The following is a 9,614-nucleotide window of genomic DNA, read 5'->3' as shown; positions in this document are numbered from 1 at the left end:
TCTTAAAAACTGTTTCTATGCCAACTAAACATGTTTTTGTACAGTTTTCTTTGCTAGGCAGATTTATACAGACTTTTTTATGGACTCACTATAATAAGCTCTTTTTCTTCCTCTTTGTTTCATTAAAAATATTGCATATGTTTAATTACTTGCTGAGTAGATAAAAAGAAAATAATCCCAATGAAATTATTAAACTTCTTTAAAATGGGAAAGGTGTTTTCCAGTACGAAAAAGTCTGCCATATTTAACCCTGCCGCAGTCTCAGAAATAGTCGAGTTGACCTCGTGTGAGCTTTTTGACCTTTTTGCCTGAGGTGTTCTGCTTTTTTGTGTGTGGCTCCTGAAGAAGGGACACCGCCTTCGCTTTCCCGTCGTCCGACAATGACGTATACCTAGCTTTTGCCGAGTGTCGAGCTGGAGGTTTAAAGAAGAACAAAAAGACAGTAAGACAAAACTTCTCAGACAATGGTTCCTCACCCACAGCTTGTCCAGCAGAAGAGAGAGAGAGAGAGAGGCTCCCTGCCGTTGACCAATCACAGAAGGGCGACCACGTGACCACCATAAACAGGAAATGATTACGCTCTGTCCTCTGTTGCTATTTCAGCGCTCGACAGTTCGTAGGTTGGAGTCGAAGGAACAACGCAGCAAAAAGCAGCGCGGTAGTGCTACATACATGTAGTCAGAAAGTATCGCAGTTTGACGGAGGAGGAATGACGACACCACAGAGAAGGTAAGCTTTATTTCTTTATTTTACTGACGTGGACCCGCTTAAAAGTGTACAATAACGGCTGTAAGTCATTAAAATGGTCCTATGCTGATATATTGTCATTGCAAATCACGTGAAAATCCCGTAGAAATTCTTGGCCCTGATGTGCATTACCTGCATTTAAGACTACTACACGAAGAGCACAAAGTACATTGTCAGGACTGTTCAGAATAGAAACTAGGATCAGATTTAACAAAGTAATGTTTCATCTGGATTTTTATGTTTTTAACCATTCACCCTAGAATGATGAAATATTTATATTTTTAAGCCATCAGATGCCTGAAATTGAACTTCACTTACACTTTTTATTTGCTTTTAGTCTGCTTATCTAGATTATTAAACAAATTATAATAAGAAGAAATAGATTGTGTTTCCTCTCACCCATTTTTTCACGTTTCCACCCAGAAAATTAAAATGTTAATAATACTTAAGAAAAAAATTAATGTTCCTAAATGACAAGGCAAATAAATAAATAAATAATTTGAAGAAAATTTTCCTGGTAGATCTTGATTGTGGTCTTGCCTGCTAATTCTAACTTTATTCAGCCAAATTATCAGAGCATAACTTGGCATGCTCTGATAATTGACCAGAGAGTGATATTGTTTTTGTTTTGTTTTTTTCTTGATTAGTTATTATCGGTGAGCTGCAGGTGAAATATTGAAACAAATTCAAACTAAAAAACTCTTTGGACACTTCAGGAGTGTCCAAAGTGCGACTCCCCACTCCAAAAAAAAATACGAAAATTATATATATAATGAAGAATTATATGTGTTACACCAGCACAGTTGGTCATGCAGATTAAGACTTTTTATTTTTAATGAGTGGAAAACTGCAAATGTTTTTACAGTGGACGATGTTATGGAAAAAAACAAGTATTTGCCTTTTAATAACCAAGTAGTTAAATGTTGTGTAGGTAAAAGAGAAAATTATTATTCTAAAATAATAATTTTAGAATTTTTAATTGGGTTGGGGAGACTACTTTCAATTTGGGCAGAACATTTGGACACTACCTGCCTACGGGCTTATCTTGTGAGGGTCCTGCCCCTTATCTTGAAAATCAGCAGACAGAACGCATCTGTAACCAAGCAGTTCAATAATGCCAGTCTATACAGTTTTGTCATAACCAACCATTACAAAGAAGTTAATCAATTTATGCTTGTTGTGTTTTTTTTAATTTATGTTCTTCCGGTTCCTCCATTTTGCACCGCAGCTGACTGACCCACTGCCTGGCCGTAGCGTTCTCTGATAGAGTGTGTGAAGTCTTTTACATCACCCACAGTAAGGTGACAATTATGACTGTGCAAGTGTTGCTGGGAACCGGCAGCAGCAGCCGTAGCCATTAAAGTGACTGAAATTCCATTAGTCATAGGGTACGGTCACATGTCTGCCGACTCTGTTTATTATCTCACTAAATGATTTGCTTTGGTTTATATCGGCTGATCCGACGCGGTGGGAAAGGAGCTCGTTTGAGCCAGTATGAACAGTGGGATTCATTGTGGACGGCTACTTGTGCCACATGTGGACAGTAGGAAACGGTTAACGTTTTATATTATGTGTTTTATGGCGCATAGAGCTCTGTGGTGATCAGGAGAAATGGCAGCACTACTACTACTCGGACATGGTGACCGGCTGTAGTCATGGACCCCACCACGTCCTCCACCTATGTTTACGGCAGGGCCTCCGCTGTCGACCAGTTGGACGACTGGGATCTCCTCCCCTCTGTGTCTGCTGGTTCTCTGAGCCAGGAGATGTTCTACGAGGGCCGGGCTGTGGAGGAAAAAAGCAAATTTAAATCCAAGCTGGTTTCAGCATGGAACAGCGTCAAATATGGTCAGTTTTTTTTTTTTATTGTTCCCTACACATTAGGAATGCAAATAATTAATCTACTTACGATTAATTATTGATTAATGATTTATTAGATTAAAATGAGTGTCAGTCGATTAAGTACTAACATCAGCTTAGACCTTCTTTTAGTTTTGTAGTTTGGCCGCCATCCAGCAGAGGGCGCCGCTGATCATCCTGGTGATACAGGATGAAAGACGGTGGCGGTAAAGAAGAACAGGAAAGAGAAATGACAGTGCGGGACGCAAAAAACACTTTATGCGCTTCTGTTTTGAAATAAACACTCGACAAGCTCCTTAAGTTTGACCTTAATTGCGTTCATTCAGCCGAGCTACATGGCAAAGCAGCGTCAACTTCATGTTAAAATATCACTGATATGCTACAAAACGGTGGATGTGACGACAATACAGCAGGATCTACGACGGCGTAATGGGAGGAGGAGGGGGGAAAACGGGAGTAAATTTCCGCCAGTTAACTCAAAAATTTTGAGATTAATTCTCCGGAAATTTACTCCTCTTTTTCTAACTACTGCTACCCTAATGCGCCGCTGTACATAAAAGACAAAACTTGCAACATGACGAAAAACAAAAAAACATTGTGCTAAGCACGGTTGAGTTTTGCAGTTCGTGGAGCCGAATTTTAACATTTCTTCAAAAGCAACCACAGACTAAGTTTAATTACGTGAGGACCACAGTTTTCAGTTCATTCAGTCAGCATGTCGTGTCATTTAACCGTATAAGATTAATCATCGATACTTTGCATCCCTACAACACATATTTAGATGCTTTTCTATTTTTTTAAGAAGAAGAAATGAACCCCTCTCTTTACTTCACCAGGCTGGACCTTGAAGCAGAAATCCAAATTTAACAAGGGCTCGCCGCTCATCATGCTGGGGAAAACCTACAATCTCAAAGATAGCGGTGAGGTCAAACAAACCAAACATTCGACCGCGCAGCTTTTGGTAATATGTCAAAAAAGTTTTCAATTCCGTCTCTGAACCCTTTCAGGGGACAAGGAGCGTTTCCGCCGCTCCTACGCGTCCTTCCTGTGGCTGACGTACAGACGGGGCTTCCCTCAGCTGCCGGGCTCCTCTCTGACCACAGACAGCGGTTGGGGGTGTGTTCTGCGTACGGGCCAGATGCTGCTGGCTCAGGGCCTGCTCATACACCTGATGCCTGCAGGTGACAACACATTCAATTAAACACGCAAATATAATCTAATGGGAGAGTGAAGGAAAATGAAAACATGCTCTTTTAATTAGCTGTTTTGATAAAACTGTTGCTGTGACACTTTTTTTTTTTTGTATTTTAGGTTAGGCGTGGTATTTTGTTAATTATTAGTTTTGCATAACAATCTAAATGTTTTTCACAGTTTAAATGACTTTTATTGGCTTTCATTGGGCTCAAGTAGCCACAAATCGCACAGTTGTTGTTAGGCCTGAAACAATTGTTTCGATTAATCGTGGTGAATCGATTGTCAACTAATTTAATAATCAATTATTCACTCGAGTTTACGGACTCAATATGTTGTTTGCTGAAAACACACTTAGAGCTGTAATTAAGCCAAAAATGTACAAAAATATATACATTTTTGCATTTAAGATAAAGAAACCTTCTTTGTTGTTGAAAAAAAAGGAATTGAATTATTTGCATCTTTTTAATGTATTTCTAATATTGCATAAAAAAGCTTAAATGAGAAATCTGCAGAATGTGCCAATTTTAAAAAAATCTAATTAATCAGAATAATCAAGATTAATTGATAGCTAAGGTAGTTGTTAGTTGCAGCTTTAAAATAAAGTATTTTTGAATTGAATTGAAATTGCTGTCGACGTAGGAAAGAGGCACACAGAAAGCAGCTGAAACGTTACTTCCATAAATGTTACGACATTCAAATAAAAATCCTTTTAATTGGTGAGGAGAATGACATTTTCTGTGCATAATTTAGTGGAACCTCGCTGAAACTGTCACTGTCACCATCACAGAGTCACACATAGCAGTGAGTAAGCATGATTGTGCTATTGTCACACCGATAACTGATGGCAACATTGAGCAACTTTATAGAAGATTGTAGCAGCAGTTAGCCCTGTCACAATAAAAAAATAACTGGAAGATAAATTGTCACAGAAATTACTGCGAAAAAGGATAATATTGTTTTGAGACCATTTTTGAGTAATATGATGGTAATGGCCTAATAATGCAAGCTCATCCTAACTTGTCATGCGATCTGATGAATTGTGTAGCTGCTTATCGCGGCAGGCGTAGCTGCAGTGAACTCACAGGCGTCTACTCTTTCAAAAACGAATAAAATGTGAAAACAGTCGCAGCAAAAACTGAAGCTACAAAGCTTGCAAAACTGCTAAAAAACTTTTTACTCCCACAACTGTGCATGATGTAATTAAGTAACATTTTGGGGAAAAAGAAAAAAAGTCTCAGAACTTCTTCTAGACTGGACTTGGCCTGTGCGGTTCTCCGGCGTCAAGGACGACCTGGACCTGCTCCACCCGGCCGACTGGACAGCAGGGGAAGTCGGGAGCAAGAGGGGCCGGAAGCTGAGCGTCGGCTCCCTCCTGGACAGACCCATGGAAGCCACGCACAGGAGGGTGGTGGGCTGGTTCGCCGACCACCCCACGGCCCCGTTTGGCATACACACGCTGGTGGAGCTGGGGCGAAGCTCGGGGAAGAAGGCCGGCGACTGGTATGGCCCGTCCATCGTGGCTCACATCCTGAAGTGAGAAGTGAATGAATCCCTCGCAGCTGTTGGAGCATCAGAGTGGGAGATTCTTCGTTCTCTGACGGTGAATCTGGTCCTGTTTTCAGAAAAGCTGTGGCTGCTTCGGCGGATCTCCCCAACCTGGTCATTTATGTTGCACAAGACTGTACCAGTAAGTGGTTTCCACATAAATTGTTTAAACTAGAGATGCACCGGTCAGGTTTTCTTTGTCTAAACCGATTTCCAATTTTTTTTTTTTTGTTACGGTCTAACCTGCCGATTCTCTTTTTTTGTCTAACAACTATAATGATGCCATATCACGTAAAGTCAACTTTTTTGAGCTTTATATTGTGTTTTAAAGATATTCTCTCATCAAAAACACATCTGGAGTGTTGCTCCCTTGATTTGTTTATGCATGTTTGAGAAAGCCTTTAATCTCCCGTGGCAACCATTCAAACCATGCAAACGCCTTTGAGCTCCTTCAGACTAGCCAAAAGCAATTAGCAAACACCAGTTAGCATCATGAGCTCTTAATAGGAGCTATGTTTCCGTGAAATGCTAATTTAAAAATGTTGTTAAAGGGTTGACAATGTGATGACTTCCTGAAGACGGAGTTTCAGGAAGAGCAGGAGCTTCTTAAAGAGACAGAGACCCAATTTCAAGGCATTGAATTACGATGTGAAATTTCTTTAAAATCATATTTGACATATAAAGCATTTTTATAACCACTGGAAGTTACATAATTACTTTTTTGTACTATAAAATGGCACTACATGCCTGGAAAATATGTAATACTGCCTCTTTAATAGGTTGCAGAAGTTTTGAATCAAGCAGGATTACAAGATGATTCCATCAATCTGTATATAGCTAAAAAAATTATATTTCTATTAAAGTCAAAAAAGTGAATCAAAGCTGAAAATGGTGAGATTTCTTTGGTTTGATGCCTTTAATGGACAAGGAAAAAAACTTGGGATCAACAGAATATGGTCAGTTTTCAATCTAATTCCAATTGGTGCATTTCTAATAAATATTAAACTGAATTACCTTTTCAGCTCAGCATGCTGTGGTTTAATAGTTTTTATTTCTTTTTTTTTAATAGTCTACCTCCAGGATGTCAGAGGGCTGTGTGAACGGCCGCTCCCTCAAAGTTGGAAGTCCATCATCGTCCTGGTTCCTGTCCGGCTCGGAGGACAGGAGCTCAATCCCTCCTACATCACCTGCATCAAAGTACTTAAACCATACATGGCTCTGTTGTTAATGAGGAGAGAATTAGCATTCTGTGACCAGAGATGTGCTAACCAGTCAGCGAGAGTCTGGAATGAGCCCATTTTTGTTTAATAAGATAGGCTGAAATGTCCAGAAATTTTATTTTTATTCTGTTCTACTTGCTAAACCAGCAACAAACAAGTATGTTCTGTTCATGCATTTTATTTCTAGAAACTTCTGATGCTGCAGTGTTGCATCGGGATCATTGGTGGCAAACCAAAGCACTCTTTGTTCTTCGTTGGCTTCCAGGGTACGCTTGGTGACGTTACATCTGATCCATCTAATCACGGTTTTTAAGTTAAAAAAAATGTATATATTTCATTTTGCCTTCCCTCCACCGTTGCTTCGATGAAGACGACCATCTGCTGTACTTAGATCCTCACTACTGCCAGCCTGCAGTGAACATAAAAAATAACAACTTTCCCCTAGAGGTATGAGTTAGCATTTCACTTCCTTCCCTTTTTATCACTTTCTGTCTCGTGTCGCCTGGTGACACCTGCTCAGTTTATCAACCGTTAAAACATAGTAGGTAGAAGAAACAAGTTCATATAAATACATCTTGTCATTTAAACTATTATGGAACTGACAGAAATCAGAGCTACACTTTAAAAAAAAAATCTCATTGCTGATGATTTTCTAATTTTCTGATTGTCTCATGTTAAAAGGCCAAACTTTATGAATTTTGGGGGGGATTTTATGTGACAAACCAAAACAGTGGTGCATAATTGTTGGGACATCTGTTGTCCCTGAACAATGACTAACTTATCTAGCTAAAAATAAACAGAGGGTATACAGGACAACGTTAAAATTACTTAACTACACAAATTCCGTCAGTACAAACAGTATACAGAGTTTTCAAACTTATTTTTCTTTTACTTTAAAATTAGATTATCATAAGAAAATTCCAATAAGATAGATGGTTGTTCTTGGTTGTAACATGACAAAAAGTGGAAAAGTTGATATGTGAATATTTGCATACATTTGTGAATGTTGACCCATTTTTCCGATCTTATCTCTCGTCGCTGTTTGCAGTCATTTCACTGTAAGCATCCCAGGAAAATGCCCTTTTCCCGCATGGATCCCAGCTGTACCATAGGATTTTATGCAAAAGGTCAAAATGAGTTTGAGCTCATGTGCGCAGCTGTGAACGAGGTACGATTTTCTTCTTGCTATGCATCAAAGGTAGCATTTCTTTTTTAAAGGGGCAGTGTTATGTAAAATAATGTTACGCCCTCATCAAAAACATACCCGGAATGTTGCTTTAATTCTTTCATGCATGTTTGAGAAAGCCTTTAATCTCCTGTGGCAACCACTCCGCTGTGCAAAACGCCTGGGTGGACCTAGCTCCGCCTTCAAGACAAACTCCTCCCTGACAGAGCAGCAGTCCCCATGACTCCCCCACTCAGCTCCTTCAGACTAGCCATCAAGGTAGCTAAAACCAACAAAATGGCAAAAATTAAATTCAGAAAACATCTTTGTTACATGAAAATAAAAAACATTAACTAATGGGGGGGAGGAACTAAATCAGTGATAACAGTAGAATGCTTTGACATTTTTTGCATTCTGCACCCAAAATTAACCAAGTATGAAACTACTGTAAAATTGTATAACTTATAAAAGCTAAACTAAAGCTAACCAATTTACTGACTAACAAAAAATAGAAAACTAACTATACAAACTAGCTCAAACTTACTCAAGTCACAACAAAATTAAATTAAGCTACAATAAAGAAACCCCAAAACTATTCTAACCCTGCTAGCCAGCAGCAATTGGCGAACATCTGGTGAAACTGCACATCTGCTGAGCTCATTATACGAGCTACTTCTCAGTAAAAACGTTGCTAAAGGGTTAACAGAGGAGCCATATGATGATTTCCTGTAGGCGGAGTTTCAGAAAGAATAGGAGCTTCTTAAAGAGGCAGAGGCCCAATTTCGAGGCGTTAAATTACAAAGTCAAATTTCTTCTAAGTCATATTTGATATGTAAAGCATTTTTATAACTGAAGATGACATAATTACTTGATTTTGCTATAAAATTATACAATGTGGCTGGAAAACACATAATACCGCCCCTGTAAGTTCAGAGAGGTTTAAACGGATATTTCGTTGCGCCTTAATCTTAAAACTCACAGCTTTGATCGACGCGTTCTGCTCCGCAGGCCGTCTCCACGTCGGCAGAGACGTACCCCATGTTTATATTCTCCGAGGAGAAGCGTCAGGACGTGGAGGAGGAAATTGTCAGCAGCATCACTTGCATCCAGAGAAATGGCGAACCGAATAACGAGGACAGCAACAGCATGGACGAGTTTGTTCTGATATGAACAAGAAACGGAGGAGATGGACTTTTTGTCTGATTTGCGTCTGTGTGGAAACCGGTGAGGATTCGCAATCTTCGATGAGCTTGCAGGACTCCGTCGGGAACACACAGGTTCAGCCAGGTTTTAGTCTCCTCTCTGCTGTATTTTTATCTGTGTTTTGTGCATCTTTGAAATTGTATTTATTCCAAATAAAGAACATTTGCATTCATTTCTTTTAGCAGAAGAGCTCAGAGGAACAAAAGTGTCACGTGTTACTTGTTGTAACACGAACCGACAAAAGGGAAGCTTCACGGTGCAATGTGTGTGTTTTGTGCTCGTGTGGCTAGATAAGCTGCTCTCTACATGGACTGGAAAAGCGGATTTCTAAATTTTGACTTATGACCCTGGTTGAATTTAAACAAAATAATAAACCATGCTCTCTAAATGGATGTCTTGCTGTGTTCATGGCGGCTTGTCATTGCTGTCTTTTAATGGTAATTCACCCATTGAAGACATTCCACACCAGTTTATTTTTCTATTCGTATTCTTAGGAAATATTGAGGTAAATGACCATACAAAGTTCCAAAACTCCTCTCTAATTCAATGTAATTATAGATTATCGTCCCTATTGGCATTCACGCAAGTTCTTCAAACATATGGTAGTCAACTAAAACGAACTCCGCATGCTATGATTAAAACCATTTTTAGCCTTTAGGCCTTTCACTTCTTCCTTTGTG

The 9,614-nt window shown here is 39.4% G+C and overlaps 1 protein-coding gene across 2 annotated transcripts; it reads left to right on the top strand.

Moving 5' to 3' along the window:
• The first annotated feature begins 320 nt into the window (after positions 1-320).
• On the top strand, positions 321-9,326 carry LOC106954813 (cysteine protease ATG4D-like). 2 transcript variants are annotated; one of them, XM_015044598.1, is made up of 12 exons: positions 321-729; positions 2,337-2,595; positions 3,444-3,527; positions 3,615-3,788; positions 5,052-5,334; positions 5,424-5,488; positions 6,416-6,543; positions 6,754-6,832; positions 6,937-7,013; positions 7,615-7,734; positions 7,889-8,010; positions 8,740-8,826. In XM_015044598.1, exons 2-11 carry the CDS (start codon positions 2,403-2,405, stop codon positions 7,973-7,975), a joined length of 1,290 nt encoding a protein of 429 aa, XP_014900084.1. In that variant the 5' UTR covers positions 321-729; positions 2,337-2,402; the 3' UTR covers positions 7,976-8,010; positions 8,740-8,826. The 2 variants fall into 2 exon arrangements, with proteins under 2 accessions (XP_014900084.1, XP_014900082.1); XM_015044596.1 differs by lacking the exon at positions 7,889-8,010 and having other exon boundaries at positions 325-729; positions 8,740-9,326.
• The last annotated feature ends 288 nt before the right edge of the window (positions 9,327-9,614 follow it).

The sequence above is a fragment of the Poecilia latipinna genome, unplaced genomic scaffold, assembly GCF_001443285.1.
Source record: "Poecilia latipinna isolate Pla-1442-1.1 unplaced genomic scaffold, P_latipinna-1.0 Scaffold683, whole genome shotgun sequence".
Taxonomy (NCBI): Eukaryota; Metazoa; Chordata; class Actinopteri; order Cyprinodontiformes; family Poeciliidae; genus Poecilia; species Poecilia latipinna.
This window is presented reverse-complemented; position numbering and strand designations above follow the sequence as displayed.